Genomic DNA, 18,660 nt, shown 5'->3' on the forward strand with positions numbered 1-18,660 from the left:
AAATGCCCAAGCGCCCCACAGCTGCTAACCACTCAAACCCAGACCCTGAGGCTAAGTATGGGCAGTGCCACAACCGTACCCAGGTCCTGTTTCCTGGCCATTTCAGTTAGAAACATCTGGAAAACATAAGATTTAGCGAGTGTCCCCTTACAGACCAGCGAAGGAGAGTTCTCACACGTGCTTTTTTTAATGACATTTTCTAGAGACCTGTTGCTTTAGGATAGGAAGTTCCCCAGTTTTCTAGATCTTGGCCACTGATGGGCATAAAATCAAAATGGGCACGTGTGAAGAAAGGAGCCAGCCTCTTCTGTGTCTAGCCACCACAGAGCTGAGGCACAAGTGGCAACAGTTAGAGTCCCCTCCTTAGCAACTTCTTGGGACAAGTCTAATGCAAGGGGTGAAACGGCCCTTTTCCCCCAAGCAGGTGGCGGGGAGCTTTGGAGGGTCTCCTGCAGCCCCAAGAGGGTGTCTGGTCTGGTCCCCTGGTGCTAATCATCCGGCTGGCACTCTGGGATCCTTTTTGGCCAACTCCTGTTCTGAAGTAAAATCAGGTTTGAAGTTTGCATCTTAATTTTTTTAAAATATAAGGTAAAGAAGACTACTGATTCAGTGTACAAATTTACTTATTATTCAAACTTAGCGAGACTCCTCAAAAGCCACTTTTATTAAGAAGAGCCACTAGAAGAAAACTCCTACTTCAAAAATAGGAAAAAGTAAAATGGAATGAAGAGTCTTTATGAGGAACGCGCAATTAAGAGGTCATCGGCTAGATTTGTACCAAGGATAGGAAACCTCATAAACAGGTTCAAAGGGGCTATTATTTGAGCAATTAAAAGCTATCACTTTAGAAATCTGGTTAGGAAGAGCAGCTAAAATATCAGGGTTTTTCTAAAGTAGAGGCTGCCCTGAGTACCCCCTGGGGAGCAGTTACCTGTCTTGTCCCAAGCTACCCCGTGGGCTAGTGAAATCCACTTCTTTGGGGGCAACGTCTGTCTTTCTGAAGCTCTCCAGATTCCAAAAAGGAATTGATGTTGCAGTCTACAGTCCTAAAGGGAATTTTTTCCCATTGTTATAAAGCAAACAACCGACATTTAAAGACACCATAAATTACCGCCCCCACCCCCTGCAAAATACAACAAATGAAGAAAAGCTAAAATCTGTGAGACTTGAACCCACATCCTGACTCTGCCATTTTCCTTTGTCATCTTGGATGAGATACTGAACTTACCTACGTCTCTACATTTTCACCTGTAAAATGGAAATAATAGGGTCATTATGAAAATATATAAGGCTTTCCCCCTGCAAAGTGCTTAGCACGATGCTAGGCACACAGTAAGCCCTCAAATGAGAGTTGTTATTATAGGATTAGAAATATAATTGGCATTATTTGCAAAGGCCAGGAATTTCTGGTATGTTTTAAAGTATCATCAGTTGTTGTGTTTGTTAATGTGTGTTATTATTTCTGAAAATTGTTTTAACTGTGCTATTCAAGAAAGGATAGGTTCTGTCTCATCACAGTTTGGAGTTTACCTGGAGCACCTACATGTGTTTGGAATTCATCTCCAGTAGAAAGGGTCGCAACAGTGGAAGGAAATTATTTTCAGAATCTTGATTTGAGCTAGGTCAAGCCGAGATTGATTTAAGGGACAGAGTGTTGGCCTGGGCCCTGGTCCCAGAGCTGTGTGCCCATGGGCGACCCACCACTCTGACCTCAGCTTCATCCTCTATAAATGAGTTTAATTCAAAAAGCTGAAATCTGAAGATGACTGGAGATCTCATCTCCTCCGGTCTCAGCCCTCAAGAATGTAGCCAGGAAATAAGCAAGTCCTTTGAGCAGCCCAAATAGATTATTTCAAAGGCCAAACAGTAACTCCTATGTCTTTACCCCAGGAGAGGCCCCCAGCTCTCACTAAGAGCCTGCTTACCCTACATGTTTAAAATAAGCTTAATTATTTGGTTTCCTCACCCACGGCAAGGGGCGGGGGGGGGGGGGCTGATAGCACGAAGGAGCCAGAGGAAGGAACTCCTTAGTAGATCAACTAATGTAAGGCCATCTAGAACTCACCTTGGTCCCCCTGGTGAATTTCACTTGGGAATTAGGGCTTAGAGCATAACCGAAGTCCTTACCAATGTTCCAAAAAAGCAAGAGGAAACTTTCCTTTGTTTGGTAAAGCATCTAAAAATCTACCATCGGCTGCCCGGCCTTCATAAACAAAGTGATTTTCTAATTACAGTAATTGATTTTTACAGCCTCTTCTGCTCTAGTAAAAATACACATTGCATAAAATGTACCATCTTAACCATTTTTAAGTGTACAGTTCCATGGAATTAAGCACATTCACAATGTTGGCAGTCATCACCACCACTCCTTTCTAGAACTCTCCCAGCATTCCAAACAGAATTCCATACCCATTAAATGATGACTCCCAGTGTTCCACTTCCCCCAGTCGCTGGCAACCTCTGGTCTGTTTCCTGACTATGAATTTGCCCGAATTCAACAATTTTTGTCTTTCTGTGTCTCACTTATTTCGCTCAGCCTAATGTAACTGAGGTTCATGTAGCGCGAATCCGAATTTCATTAACTACAATGAACTTTTCACACCTTGAGAAGATGCTTGTACAACAACGGATCCATTAACAAAAGTGAAATGACGCTTCCTGAAAAGTGAGAATCAGCCTTGCTCTGCAAGGGGAAGTATTAAGCAAATAATAAAGGCGTGATGAGAAGTTGTAAGCATCTGTCCCACCCCAAGGGAAATGGAACGCTTGCTCTAAATGTTAAGATTCTCTCATTTTGTTAAACTAATAGGAAAGAAGCCATAATGAATCTCGTGTTGGAATCACTGACACCCTTCTTCCCTAACTCAGGCCCCGGAAGGAGAGAGGCTACAGCTTACATCTGTGGTTTCAAATGGCAAATGGCAAAATCAAAATCACACTGAGGCAAAATTACTCCTTAATTTTCTCTGCAAGCTGCCTAAAGGACATTATGGGGTGTGTGTGTGTGTGTGTGTGTGTGTGTGTGTGTGTGTCTTGGGAGGAGGCAGAACAAACCATTCCTTGAAACCGCACTTTAAAATATTTTCTTCTGAAACAAATCTTTTTTTCTCTTTGGCTCAACGAGAAATGTCACAAGAGTTCCTTCAGTTTCATAATGGGGCTTCAAGTTATGCTGTTAACCTTTCAGAAGCTTCAAGTGGGAGATGAGCCGGGAGGGGCCTCAGCACAGGGGTCAGCACCGCAGCCTGCAAACACAGATCTGCTGAAAAGACACAGCTTTCCTCCAGTTTTCCAGAAAGCCTGGGATAAATCATGCAACCCAGGGGTCCCTTTGCGACTTCTTAAATGGCGTTCCAAATGCAAATGTAGGTAGAGCAAAGGGTGTGAGTTAATCTACTTTGGATTAGGGGAGCGTTTTCTTTTCTTGTGCTAAGTGGGTGGGAAGCCAGTTGAAAATGAAATGCATCTTCAAGAGGTTGGTGGTCAAAATCGCAGTCTGGGGGACAACAAAGGGAGCGGAGGGAGCAGAAGAGGAATGCCAGGGTTGGGTTACAATTCAATACAACTTCAGCCTTAGGGAGTTTAAGAGCAGCCTTGGCTCCTTAACCCTTTCCTTCCTGGCTGGGCTTTTGGAAGTTAGCAGACAGACTCCGTGTCAGGAATTGACCGCCCTCATTCTGCAGACAGTCGGAGCTGGGAAAGCTAAGGGTAACACCTGCAGATTGTGGGCGTCAGTTTTGAGGGTGAGCAGGAGCTACAAAGGCATTCCTGCAGAGCTGTGTGTGTTGCTGACTCTGGCCTCCCTTCTCATGGAATTATAAATGCAAATGCTCCCAGCTGCACCTGACCCTCAAGGGGTGGGAAGGATCCAGAAGGATTCCTGGGAAGAATCTTAGCCTGGATTTGCCAGTAGGAGGGGCCATCTTGGCAGTAAAAATAGAATGGGTAAAGACAGTTAAGCCAGGGGACAGGGGACATTCCCCGGAAGTACCAGGAAAGAGTTCCTATGGGCTGGGGGCAAGGGCAGGAGGGGAAGCCAGAAAGTTGCAAAAGTTAAAAAGTCTGGAAAGGTAAACAGGGGTGCAGGCCTTGGAGGACGTCCCTCCATGCTGAAGACTCTGGGAAGTCATTAAAGCAGTTTTTGCAGGAAACAGAACATCAAATTTGGGTTCTAGAAAGATCACATTGGCTTCATTCCAGAAAGTTGGTGGGATCAAAGCCCCACAGAAAGATTAGTGAAGATGCGCACACAGTGGACATGGTGGGAGAAAACCAAGACCAAAGCAGGGATGGGGGTAGTGGTCAGTTTCACGACAGGTAGGAGAGGCAGGATTTATTGTCTGGGTGGACAGAGCAAGTGAGAGGGCCAGGGTCTGGGAAACTTCTGGGTGTCCTGGAGACCTTGTAGGCATGTGTCTCCACTAACTATCTTCAGACCCTGTCCCCAAAGCGATGATCAATAGTAAGTACGTCAGCCTTCCTATGGCAGATGAAAGGGGGTAGAAATTTTTATTATAATTCATCTGTGCAGATAGAGTTAATTTGCTTTTGAACCAAAAGGGGTTCCAATCTGGCTCCTTCCCTGCGCTCCTGAGGATGAAGCAGGCACACTGTGCCGGGCAGCCCAGGCTGGCAGAGCTCTTTGGATGGGCCTGGGGGTTTAGCTCACAGAATGAAGACAAGGTACGGATGTCGTGTTATCCCTACTCAGAGTTTGAGGCAGTGGTGTCTCAGCAAAACCAATAAACCATCGGAGGGGCTGCTCCCAGCCCCCTGCTGCCTGCCCTTGTTGTCCAGGCACTTTCCACCATGCTTAGCATCTGGAGCCTCCCCCCACCCACCGTATGTAGCAGAGGCCTTCGTGAGGAATCACCTGCCCCTTTTGCTAATGGCATGCTCTGTCCTCCTCTAAATCTCCTGTCTTGGGAGAGCAGCTTTGCAGCTGACGGAAGCCGCATCTATTACAAGCGAAAGCACATGGTCCGCTTCTGTTCAGATTGTAAAGGGCTGCTGTAGAAATTCATTCTACACCATCTCTTGACAGTTCACTTAGGGAAATTTCATCCTAGGAGGTCAGTCTCCCTGCCTCCCTCTTACTTCTAAGTACCAAGATGGCCATGGACATGGTGCCCGAGATTTGGGACAGGAGGAAAATTCGTCTTCCCCAAATCCCATAGTTCCCCCCCCCCCCCCGCCAACCGTGGGCAGCAATAGACATGGGGCCGCTAGGAGGACAGAAGGAGACCCCTGGATTTACCCATTCCGGGGGCCCAGCACTCTGAGCAAGTCGGTTGCTTGCTGGGCCATCATGCTGGGCCACCTGCACCCTCATCTACCCTCTGTTCTGCTGCGAATTTCCAAGCCCGGGCTCTTTCCGTGTCAATGCAAAGATTCTACCGGGATGAGATCAACCACAGTGTCGCCAGAGAACCAATGAGATGCATCCTTGGGGCTACTCACTGTTTTTGGTACAATGAACGGAACAGTTTAGCCTACGCATTTCCATATTTAGCCCTTGGATTACCTAATGCCGCCAAAGCCTAATCACATTCGTCCGCATTGAAAAACTGCCCATAGAGAAACCAGTCCCTGTGTAGCTCGTTTTTAACGTACACAGGCTCCGTGCGTTGCCGTCTCCCGATAGAATAGCTTGACCTTGAGGGTCATTATCAAACTGTGTGACTCAGTCGATGGGAAGTTGAGCTAATGTCTTCCAGCTTTTTGAGCTCACGACTTAATACTGCTCAGGTACCTCCAGCCTTTTGGCCTGGTGGAAACCCGGCTTCAGGGTTAGAGTGCCAAGTAAAGTTGCACCAGTGGGACGGGGCTTTGTTCTTGTTTCTTCTCCCTCGACGGCATGCTCCTTGAGCACCTACTGCGTACAGATCCGCTACTATGAACATTACCTATATTATAGTTCCCATTCCAGTAGAAGAGGGTAGAAAAGGGGCACCTGGGTGGCTCAGTGGGTTAAGCATCTGCCTTCGGCTCAGGTCATGATCTCAGGGTCCTGGGATATTGCCCCGCATCAGGCTCTCTGCTCAGCGGGGAGCCTGCTTCCCTCTCTCACTCTGCCTGCCTCTCTGCCTACTTGTGATCTCTGTCAAATAAATAAATAAAATCTTAAAAAAAAAAAAGAGGGTAGAAAGTGTTCCAACTCATCAATAAATCATATAGTTAATTACGTCCAATATGTGATCAGGTTACGCATGCAATAACCAGTAATGTGTCCGTGGCAAAACTGGCTCTCTCTTTTCACGGACCATTATTCGATGTCCTTATTTCACAATTTCTGGTCCTCTAGAATTCCAAGTGAGGTGTGGGCGGTGATTTGATTTGTGAGCAGAAAATGTTTTTGCTGCCCGAAGCACCCATATTTTGATGTTGAGTGAAGGCTTTGCAGCCATCAGTGTGCTGACGGGATGTGCAGGACTTGGGGAAGAAGTCAGAACCCCAGGATGATGATCCAGGCTGACTGTCTTGCAGAGGAGCATGCCAGAAGTCCCCCTCATTGAGACACGTCCCCAGGTGCAGCCCTAGAACACCTGCCACAATCACTGTGTGCACCTGTGAGGGAGCTTGCTTTCCTCCAAATGTCCTGCACCTCTACGATCATACCCCATTCTGCTCCTGTCCGTTGGCCTCGTCCTGTGGTAAAGTCCATGCTGGCAGAGTTGCTAGTTCTCTCTTCATTTCTGATGGCTCTTCATGTTCTAACAATTGCCAGAATCTATCACTTTTAAATCCTCCGCGTTCCAGGCTCTCCATCATGTAGAGTTTAAGAGACTTAAAAAGTAGTGTGGTACTGGGAGATCTGGGGACATTCATTGGTGAGGTCTGCACACGACCAGTTTGGAAAGGCATGTGTTCCTCTGGGGAGAGCTACCCTGAGTCATGCCTCTAAAGAGGAATGCAGTGGGGTGACTGGCAAGGGGGAGGGGGACGTTTCGAAGGAGAGGGAAGGAAGAGACCTTGTGACCTGAATGGAACAGGAAAGTGTGCAGCAACGGTGGAAATCAGAGGCCAGTTGGTTGAAAGCTGGTATGCTTGGCTGCTGGAAAATCATGCCCAGGGATGTGTGTTGATGAACATGCGAAGGAGATAGGCTTGGCATGTCAATGGATGGATAGTGATTCACATGCGGCCTGGATCCTGGAGAGTGGTTGTCTTTGGAAGGCTCCTACTTCAAACCTAATAAAAACCACATTGAGTCCCCAGATGAAGTCAACAGCAAACATCTCTTGTGGTGTAAAGATACTGCATTAAGAACTAAAGCCTGGGGAGCAATATTGCAGGGGTCCCTGCCAAGGCTCTCATCAGCTGGTCCCGGTTTGAAGGGAACTGAGTCACTCATTCTCATTGTGACCTTGGGAAACAGTTGAAATTTTCCAAACTTCCAGTAAAATGGGACTAATAATGGGACCTACCCCCTAGGTTGTAGTGAAGATTAAATGAGATAATACATATAAGGCAGTGAGCTCAGTGCCTAGCAATAAACATAAAGGTAATACAACTCGTAATAGTAAATAGCAGTGAAGAGGCTTTAAACTTCAGATGGTCTAATAACGTAAATTTATTTTACTGATCTTTTATTTTATTTTCTTTCCCATATACAAAATCCTTTGGGCTTTATTTAATTTTCCTTAATTACCATGTTTCAAATTATACCAGCAGTACCATGATTATAATTGAGATGAATCAGTTCTCATTTTCAGGTATTTAAAGCTTTGCCAAGACATCACATCTCTTTGCTGTTTTCCTTCTTATGGATTATAGACACATCTAATTGTCTCTGTCTGCTTCCTTCCCTGGCTTGGGACCCAGAGAGTAAAATTTAGCAGTAAAAAACGATGCTGTATGAAATTAGCACGGTGAGGAGGAAGACTCAAAAAGAGAGAGTTGGAGAAAAGTAGGGTGATGGGGGTGGGGAGGAGCTCCTTCTCGAGGAAGTGTGCAATAAACTTCGTTCAGTTTCCTGTATCACTGGCACCGGCTGGAATGTTGCTGGTGCCCTTCATTCCAGATGGTTCTGGCAAATTCTTTGGTTGCCCATTCTGAAGATGTTCAACGTACATTCCATGAATGCATATTCAGTAAGCACATGGGTTATCCCAAAAATGCTTTACTCTTTTTTGGTTGTTAGAAATGATGATGGGAGGGGCACCTGGGTGGCTCAGTGGGTTAAAGCCTCTGCCTTCGGCTCAGCTCATGGTCTGGGATCCAGCCCGCCTCTGAGCTCTCTGCTCAGCGGGGAGCCTGCTTCCCCCCTCCTCTCTCTGCCTACTTGTGATCTCTCTTCTCTGTCAAATAAAGAAATTAAAAAAAAAAATGATGATTGAATTAAAGAATACAGCAAAACCGAAAGCAATGGTGGGTTTCAAATAAGTATGGAAAGCTATCTCGGTGTGAGTAAGACTTCACGGGCATGTGTCCACCTCCCCTCTTTTAAGAAGAGCTTTTACATAGGAGAATGCTGTCAATGTGATTTGAAAACTCTAAACACGGTTTTTAAAAATAAATATTTAACAAAGCCAATTGAAAATTAAGTGTCTCGCCATGTTTTTGTTACAGAAGGGACTCTTGTGAGAGCTTTTCTCTTCTAACTTGGTACAATAAGAGATTAATTGTAGCATTATATTTGCACCAAACTTTTTAAATTTTTATCACATTTTTAGATTTATGTACACTTATGGATGTCAATATGTACCTCTGGATGTCAACATGAAGTAAATAAAGACTGTTGATTTTCATAACGGTTGTCAGAAGCACAGGAAAAAATGGGCATGCGGTTTCTTTAAGAACTCTAACATGTTAATGTTCATCCCGTTTCTTCAATCATTCGATTCCCATAGACTGCCAGTTCATGAGTATTTTCTGCTTAAGGTCTTCGGGGAAAAACCAAACAAATATACCCAGTTGTCTTTAAGCAAAGATCTATTTCTCTTTTTACTCAACATTGCTGTTTTTAACAGAATTCCTGTCTGCCCCCAATAAGTTTCTCTTTCTGGGAAGACCAGCCCAGTTCCCTCCCCCTCTTCTCTTGGGCAAGCTGTTCCATCTCCTTCCAGAGAGGAACCTCCTAGGTCCCCTATCTCAGGAGGGAGATGCAAAACAATGGAGGGGACAGAACAGGCTGTATCATTTGTCACAGCTTAGCAAGAAAGGCCATTCCTGCCATTTTTTACTGATGTCTTATGTGTTGAAAGTATTATGCTGGGTAAATGAGGCTGAAAGCTTCCAGTTTTTTGTTTTTTGTTTTTTAATGGTTCTTTTACTCAAATATCTCAGAGCCATTAATTCTGACTTTCACGTATCGCCAGTTAAGATCAGCCTCTATACCATCAGTTAGGAAAACCGAATGAGAACCAATATTACACCAGGAACAGAAGCTGCTTTGAACTCTCCCCCCTCCGCTCCCCCTCCCCTCATCTCCCTCCTGCCTGTGGTCTTCCTCTTGCTCTCCCCCTTTCTCTCCCCGTCTTCTTTCCCCTCTTTTATTTTCTACTCCCCTTTTACTTCCCCCTTCTCTTCCCCACTTCTGCTCTCCTCCATTCATTCTCCTCCCCATTCCCCTCTCTGCCCCTCCCCCCACCCCATCCCCTCCCCCAACAAGCTTGGCAGAAAGAGTTTGCCTTGACAGGGATATATTGCATTTTCGGTGCCATTCTCCGCTGCGTGCGGGGTCCGTTATATAGACTCAGGGAAAACACTGTTCCCACAATAAGAGCTTTGTTTCCAGCGTGGTGAAGTGGCCAGAGACCCCCAGCTCCCATTTCTTTGGCTGTACCTTCCTCCCCGTGGATGTGGACAGAGAAATAAGAGAAAAGAGATCAACTGGAAGATTAGACTTCTGATACTTTATCTGCAGGCTACAGAGGGAGATTTTACCAAACCCTGATTAGTGGCTTCTTTGGAAGAAAGATGAAGGACTTCCTTCATTATAGCAGCACTTGTAAATAATTCCTATAACCCTCACATTGTCACAGTCTGCAAGACGTACACATGTCTTTCTTCTGGAGCACAGGGATCACATCTTACCTGTTTCCAGATGCACCTGCTTAATATGGAAACCCACACATAGGATGGGCCCCCGAAAGTCTCCATTAAGTACATTATAGTAAGCTATTGGATGGAACACAATGCGGCCACTATAAAGAATGAGAAAGAATTCTTTTGACATCTAGGAATCATGTGCATTTATATACATTAAGTAGAAAAAACAAAGTTGTGAATCAAGCATAGATCTCATTTTTTTTCTTTTTTTAAGATTTTACTTATTTATTTGACAGAGAGAGACACAGCGAGAGAGAGAATACAAACACAGAAGTAGGAGAGGGAGAAGCAGGCTTCCTGCCGAGCAGGGAGCCCCATGCCAGGCTCCATCCCAGGACCCTGGGATCATGACGTAAGCCAAAGGCAGATGCTTAAGGACTGAGCCACCCAGGCACCCCTCAATCTCCTTTCTGACAGATGTAATTATGCGCCAGAGCATAACCGATAACCCACATACCACATCATTAACCACAGTTACTGCTGGAAAGTGACATCTGGGCAGAACAGAAAGGTCCTTGAGGCGGGAAAGGGAACATTTTACTTCATATGCTCTGACTCGTTAGAATTTTGTTTTTCTATGAAGAAAAATGAAGCTGAGCCATGTCATTTGGGCCACTCTCTGCCCCACTCAGAGAGACCGTGTTCCCAGCCCGGACCCCCCGGGAGATGGGTTTATCTTCCTCTCCTCCTCCTCTTATCTTGTCCCCTGACCTGGCTTCAGTCCTCACCCTACCAGAAATTCTTTGCTTGTCATTCCAGGCTTCCTCCCCCTACCTTCTACCTCCTTCTTCCCTTTACCTTCTCCTTCTCTCCACCAACCACCGTCCTGTTCATGGTGCATGGACGCATGTGTGGGGCGCATGCGTGGGCGCACGGGTGGACACGTGCATGCGTGGGGTGGGGGTGTCGGCGTGGGGGGAACAGATCCATCAGGCAATCCTCCTTGGCCTACATCTCTTCCACTTACTGCTCCTTCCTGGGTAGCCCAACGTCTCAGAATGGATGTTCCTCTCACCCACTTCCAACCCAGTCTGCAGCTCTGTCTGGTTCCTGCACTCAGGACTCACTTATCTTCACTCAGGTTCCCTGAGACTGTGGGGGCTCGCCAGGATCCTCCCTCCGCGATCTCGGGACCCCTCTGAAACCCCTCACTGCCGCTCCCACTCGGCTGCGGTCTCGTCTGCGAGAGCCCCGGCACCCTGCGCTGCCCCTGGCCTGGCACTCATCACTTAACTCTTCTCGTTTCCTTTGCAAGGGCCCTGTGGTGCCCTCAAGGCCACAGGAGACTTCCCAGGGGTGCCCTGGTCTGCTGACCCTCACCCAGCTCACAATTTTAAGACACTGAGCTACATCAAAGCTGCTTTCGTGTGGTTAGCTGCCTGGCGTGGCCCTGGGCCCCGAAGAAGCACAGGAGAACATTCTGGTCTCCCCTTTTCTGTCAGTGTCTCCAAAACTAAAGGCTGACCACAGAGCCACGCACTGCTAGCTCCCCATAGAGCTTTCCAGGCAAACTGCCGGTTTTCTTCCCAGATTCTGTGCAAGACACTCCTCTCCTCAGAGCTGTCCTACAGTTACCTCTGTCTTCCCACACCTGAAAACCGAGGCCATCTTTGCGCCCACACCACCACCTGCCTCTCAGGTCTCTCAGGAAGGGGGATAGGGAGTGCAGGAGTGGGGCGGGGGCAGGCCAGTGATTCAGAACCCATCATACCCATCATGATGTGCCGGTGGGCACTATTTGTGTCCACAGTGGTTGGAGAATAAAACCCATATTTCTTCTCAGAGCTTTGACCCTAAGAGGAACCAAATGAGCCAGATGGAGTCACGTGAAGACCTCCTGTCACTATGAGTGAGGCCAAAATATATTTGCCTTGTCTCCTTTTTACCACAGATCCTTCCAGGTGTTTTTCGAGTGTTTTATCTGGGCATGAGGCAGCTCCATACAGGGCGTACCAGCCGGTCAACAAGGCCTAGAACCGCCCCACCAAGGCCTCTGCAGGCTCAGCCAACAGGAGCAGCCCTGGGTTAGTTTTACCTCACGAGCCCCCTGACAAGGGAAGTCAGAAGGAAGGAGGAGAGCTGGTGGGTCCTTTCCGGCTCTCTCCATGCCGATGGAGGGAACATTCCGGCTCTCTCCATGCCGATGCCAAATGGATGAGGAGATAAGGGGTTGGTCTTACTGCCTTTTAATTCACACACTGCCAGCGAGGATAAGAAAAGGTCTTACTGGGAGTGAGGAGAACAGTGCGGCTCCTGCTCAGCGTGGAATGTGAGAGGAAGGCATAGACTCCCTTCTCCTTGTTGGGGAGCAAGAATTCCTGTCCCCTTCAAGGTCCTTCCAGCCAGACGAAGAATCAAATTGACATGAAACAGATTAATAGGAGGAAATCAGATTTATTAGCATATGTACAGACAGACACGGAAATTCCAAAGACAGGCACAACGCGGTCTATAAATCATCCTGAACTAACTAACGAGAAGGGGGCAAGGGTCTGGGACTTCAGAGGAAAGGAATCCAATTTACAGGAAGAAGAAAAAAGGGAAATGTTTGGTAAACAAACATTTGCTGGGCCACTCAGAAAAGAAACAATGGGATGAGGAGAGGACTTTGCTCAAAGTGGCCTTGCGTAGGTCCCTCCCTGTCTACCATACCTAGTTCCTATCATAATGGAGTTATCTATGGTGATAGCTCTCTTTCTGGAGTGGCTCCTTTCTCTAAGTTCTTTTTAGGCATTTGAGGGAGTGGGGTAAAGACTTTTTCCTGAAACTGCTGGTGTTTGATTGCTTTAAAAAAATAAAAGATTTTATTTATTTGAGAGAGTGAGAGAGAGCATAGGAGCTGGGTTGAGGTGGGGGTGGGGGGCAGAAGCAGACTCCTCGCTGAGCAGGCAGCCTGGACGGACGCAGGTCTCAATCCCTGGGACCCTGAGATCAGGACCTGAGCCAAAGGCAGATGCTTGACCGACTGAGCCACCCAGGCACCCCAGGTTTTGATTGCTTTTTAACTCAGAATAGCCTTCATGCCAAAGTGCCCCATCTTGGGGCAGCCAGCCATTGGCCTCTCCATCCTGAAAGCCAACAATGTCCCTCACCCTGTGACCCTGTCTATGTCTCCCACCCTTGACTGGTTCCTTTCTCTCCTTCTTGCCTCTCTGGAGGATCCTGGAGAGCTTGATCTGGGTTTACCCAACCTGCTGTGCTGGTCTTACTGCCCCCCGCACCACCTTTCTGCCCCACAACCCCCCCACACCCCCGTTCTACAGCTTCTGTTCTATTTTCTTCATACGGATGCTGGGATGGTCAGTGGTCTCCCTCCATCCTTCAGTCGTTGCCACCACCAACAGAGTATGGACCGTTCCCCTCCATCAGCCCTGTCCTCGCAGTGCCTGCAGCCTACCTCCAGGGCCCGAGTGCACATGCACCTGGGGCGGACTCCCCCAGCCCAGCTCTGCTCCTTTAAGGGTCCTGCCCACAGCCCACATACCCAACCCTGTGCCTCTGTCTGCACTTTTCTACTTCCTGGATGTTGCCTCTTCCCTTGCCCTCCATCCAGACTGCTGCTTCCCCTCCAAGGCTCAGTTCCACGCACACCTCCTAGAAAGCCTCTCCCAGCCCAGGAATCAACCGCTTCTTTCTCCCCCCCCCCCCCCCCCGCCCCGCCAATTTTTCTTCCAGTGCTGAATATTTATCAGCCAAGTGGCCTAAACACTGTATTGTACTTACTTGTTTACACTTGTCTTTCAACTACACAGGGAGCTCCTTAGGGGGGAGGGATCATGTTTTATTCATTTTTTTTTTTTAATTCCTATCTTGTAAAACAGAACTTGGCACACATTCTTATGTCCTCAAAAAAGAGGGGGGTGGGGAAAGAGGTTTTGTATGAATGAACATGAAGGCTTTTAAACTGAATTGAGAGACAAATGTAAGTTATTGTGGTGTCAGTGGCGTCCCAACCTAATACATGGCATTTGGAAGGCAGGTTTGGGGATAAACAGATGACTACATTCTAGAAAAGGTGGAGGGGCTGGAGAAACAAGAAAAAAGTGCTTCCTTCAAAAAAAAAAAAAAAAAAGTCTCACATAGGAGTTATATCCAAGGGCTTGGAATTTGGAAGCGCTAAAAAGAGAAAAACCAACCAAAAAGAGTAAACTATAAAACGAGTAGGGTCGAACTTTGACATGTCCACAAGAGGATTTAGGAATGGAATCTTTTTGTCTCCACGGCGGACTCTCGACAACAAAGGGGGGCGCGGAAAAGAGTCAAAGGGATGTGAAGTATGAAGAGACTTATAGTTCTAAATCAGTATTTCTTTCCCTCTTGTGGTTTATCTTCATTATGTCAAACAGGTTATAATTTAAAAACGTCTTAAATGTTATTTTAGAGGAAGAAGGGAAAAGGGGGGCAGGGACGTTAATTTAATTCTCTAGGCATCTCAGAGAAATAAGGCAAACTACCAGGAACATTGAATTTGAGTTTAAAGATGAATTTGAGTTCTGTCCATTTCTCCAGCATTTCTGCCTAGACCAGCGCTTCTCTCTGTGGCTGAGGGACAGGGATATGTGTGTGTGTATGTGTGTGCTTGTGCATTCTCTGCCAGCCAGCCACACACTGACACATTTGGAAAATACAATAAAAAGTGAATTGCTAGGAAAAGGAAATAGAAGAAATCAGGCGTGCAAAATGCAGGCCCAAATTGATCCGTAGAGTCAGTGGATCTCATTCTGTGAAAAGGCTGTAAGTTTCCACGCGCCTATTCTCAATTTCTGCACTGAATTCCAAGACACTTTGCATACTGGCTCCTTTTCCATTTGCCACACTTGAAATGGCACCGAGTTAGTCTTTACTTGGATGTTTTCAATAACAGACATTACAGGCAATGAAAAAAGTCAATGTGAGGAGGACACCCACGCACAAATCTTGCAATCTTAAGAAGATCCTAAGGACAGAAAGAGATTAGAAGATAAATAGGCAGAATTTAAAATGGCATAATCGGTATTTTTGTCCACCAGTAGAAACCTCTTTCCTGTGTGTCTCTCCCCGCCTCATCCCTCTCCCAGTCGCGTGAATTCTTTGATCTTCTTGGAGAATAATTGTTTTCAATGCAAAACTTGTAAATTGATCATTGTTAACTGTAGGGTAGCCACAGATGCTGACATCAAGCCAATAAAATTAATAAGCAGTGTGACAGGCTCTAATAAATTTCATGGGTGTCTTTACTCTGTTATTTGAGCACAGACTCAACTGTCATTATCACTGAGCTTCCAGCCTCTCATTTTGGCTGGAAATGATTACAGCTGCTAATGTGCACGCTACAGTAGTTCTCGGTAACTGGTTTAGGGTTAAAGTATCATATTTAAGAGACTTAATTATGATCAGTTGGGGGAACAAGTTGTGGCCGTAGGACTTTGATCTGTTTTCTAGAGTGGCCTACAAAAGTCTGGACTCCTAATGATCTGTTTTCTCAACAATTTCAGAAAACGAGCAGCTTTTAAATTCTAGTTTCCCTACCACGGACTGGGGGGTTTTGAAACTCTTTCATTTGGAGAGAGGCCATTATTTGTTGGAAGTGGGCCACGGTTCTTTGTCTCTAACCCCAGCCGAAATTCCTCAAGCCCCTTTACTTGGTCTTTTCCTCACATGAAGAATTTAGTATCAGGTTTCTGCAAATGAGCAAGCTCTTCACTTGAAACAAGAAAAAGGGTGGTTCGGTGTCTCATTTAAACCCCATGGCAGCCATGGAGGTGAATGTGGCATGCCTACGTCATCTCTGTCCTGCCCTTTAGCCTGCTATCTGGTGTGGCTCATTCCTATTCATAGCTTCTGTTTAGGTTCACACCCATTTCAATCCTTCTGTGTCACTGCCTTAATTTTGCATATGACTTGTCCTTTTAAAATGCTGGTCAAAGGGGGCGCCTGGGTGGCTCAGTGGGTTAAAGCTTCTGCTTTCGGCTCAGGTCATGATCCCAGGACCCTGGGATCGAGCCCCGCATCAGGCTCTCTGCTCAGCAGGAAGCCTGCTTCCTCCATTCTCTCTCTCTGCCTGTATCTCTGCCTACTTGTGATCTCTGTCAAATAAATAAATAAAATCTTAAAAACAAACAAACAAAAAAATCTTTAAAAAAATGCTGATCAAAGGGGGTGCCTGGGTGGCTCAGTGGGTTAAGCCTCTGCCTTCAGCTCAGGTCATGATCTCAGGGTTCTGGGATCGAGCCCCACATCAGGCTCTTTGCTCAGCCGGGAGCCCGATTCCCTCTTTCTCTCTGCCTGCCTCTCTGCTTCCTTGTGATCTCTCTCTGTTAAATAAATAAATAAAATCTTTTTTAAAAAAGTTGATCAAAGTATAAACAGCTATCAAATATAAGCCTTCAGTGCAAATTAAATACCAGCCCATCTTTTTGTATTATGTGTAATTTTATGTAAATATCAATGACTACAACTATGTTTTCGAGGAAGTGTAGGTTAGGTTTACATGTTGTTCAAAAGGCGTTCATTTCACTTCTAGTTTTCTCAAGCATTTTTTATTTAGGCATTAACTTTATATCCTCTGCAGATAACTTAAGCTCCTTCTAATTGTTCCATTTATAAAAGTAAGGAGGCTCTGTCGTGCTGTTGTAGGTTTGGGGTGCCGGTCCCTCTTAAACCTGATGAATTAACTTATTGAGATGACCACTGTCTTAAGAAGAAAAGATGTTCCCACAAAGCTTGTTAGTGGAGAAAAAAGGGGGGATACCTGGGTGGCTCAGTTAAGCATCTGCCTCTGGCTCAGGTCATGATCCTGGGGTCTTGAGATCAAATCCTGCTTCTCCCTCTGCTTGTGCACATATGCTCACTAGCTCTCTCTCTCTCTCTCTGACAAATAAATAAATAAAATCATTAAAAAACTAAAAGAGAAAAAAAGGTTTCTTCAACCTTGGTCCGTGCATGCCGGTGATTTTAGCGTTAAAGAGCCAGGACGGTGAATTATATGATGTGGTCTGTGAAACGTGCTCCTGAGAATGATGACGGTAAAGCCTGTTTTTCCTTTGAGGAGCACAGTGTGAGAGAATGATTGGGGCTTATTAAAAGGGAGAAGGAAGAATTATCTGATGGTTCTTTAGTTTCAGGCTCCCCCCGCTGGTTGCACCTATCTGCTCTTGTGCCTGGGTTGGGACACCCTGGGAATGCTGCTGTAACCTGGGATTTCCACAGGATCTGTTCCTCCCCAGGCGGCACAATGCTGTGTGACGTTTGGTGGAAGGCCATAGCACATTGCACAGCCCAGGGCAGGGGATTGTATTTATTTTTTATTTTACGTTATTTCAGCTGTTTTCACTTTTTTCTTATTGTTTTCCTGCCTCCTGCCGAGTTCTTTTTTCAAGCATTGCTGGGGAAGGGGGAGCACTCAGTTAGGAACTCTCACACCCAGGGTGGAAAACCGCTTTCTCTCAGCAGCTCAAAGCTTCCAAGCCTCGGACATTTAACCCACTGTGGCTCTGAGCACGCATTAGCTCTTCTTGGGAGCTGTTGCTGTGTTAAAAGATAGAAAGCCATTTCAGAGTTTTCCAAGGCTCGTTAACATAGCCTACTAGAGAGCATAAGTGAATTATGTGCTTTTTAAAATAAAAGGTTTTTTTTCTATAAAGTGGTATTTGAGGAAGAATTTGATTCTGCATTTTAACAACCAATAGCTTCCTGATTTCAAGGTTACGTTTAAACACTTTCTTTCCCCAGTTTATTGTGATATAATTCCCATAGAACATTGTATTAGTTGAAGATATCCAACATATAATGACTTGATGCTGGTGTATAAATGCAAAATGAGCACCACAGCGTAGTTCATGGCCATTATCACACACAGCTACACATTCTTTTTCTTGTGATGAGAAATTTTAAGGTCTGTATTTCTGGCTTTCCACTAAATGAATTTGAGTATCTTTTTATCATACAAATCAGTCAAGGAAACAGAAGATGATGTTGTTATGCCAAAATTTGACATTATGAGAAACTATGGTCATTATGTTGCCCATCTAGGGAAACTCTAATACATTTGGGGGGTATATAGCCTAATATAACACCATACTTCTTGCTCAAACTCTCCATTCTATAAATAGGTGGGCATTGTCAGCATTAATAAAAGTGACATTCTGTATTCCATAGTACAATTAATGAGCACATTAGTATCATAATTACTTGAAACTGTTATGAGAGATTCATCTTGCATAGTGAATGATGACTTGGAGAACGACAGGAGTGTTTAAGATATCCTTCTCATTGATTTCCCAGGATTACCTAGACTGCATCAGGGACCAAACAAAACTTCCCCTGGGGACAGAAGAAAGATCGGCCCTCTTTGGAAACATACAGGATATCTACCACTTCAATAGGTAAGTTCCTACTCAAAAGATCACCATCACTTAGGAATATTATGACTTTCTCTCAAATGAATGCAACCTAAGAGAACTTAACCTCTAATCCTTGACTCAACTTCATCCATTTCTGTGTGCTATCATGCCATGAAGTCTTCTACCCAGAAGCACCCTTGTTCTAGAAGAGTCTTACATTTATTTAATATTCTATCCCAGTCCATCCTTCTGGCTCAGAGTAGAGACCTATTTTCCCTGACAGAGC

At 45.7% G+C, this 18,660-nt stretch overlaps 1 protein-coding gene across 4 annotated transcripts in view; it reads left to right on the forward strand.

Moving 5' to 3' along the window:
- Positions 1-18,660, forward strand: part of PLEKHG1 (pleckstrin homology and RhoGEF domain containing G1) — a 218,483-nt gene that overhangs the window by 141,662 nt on the left and 58,161 nt on the right. For all 4 annotated transcript variants that reach the window (XM_032836355.1, XM_032836354.1, XM_032836356.1 and 1 more), the window contains one exon: positions 18,316-18,416. In XM_032836355.1, coding sequence (XP_032692246.1) covers positions 18,316-18,416 — 101 coding nt within the window. The remainder of the gene's footprint in view (positions 1-18,315; positions 18,417-18,660) is intronic.

This window comes from Lontra canadensis, unplaced genomic scaffold (assembly GCF_010015895.1).
Source record: "Lontra canadensis isolate GAN:19392208 unplaced genomic scaffold, GSC_riverotter_1.0 scaffold92, whole genome shotgun sequence".
NCBI lineage: Eukaryota > Metazoa > Chordata > Mammalia > Carnivora > Mustelidae > Lontra > Lontra canadensis.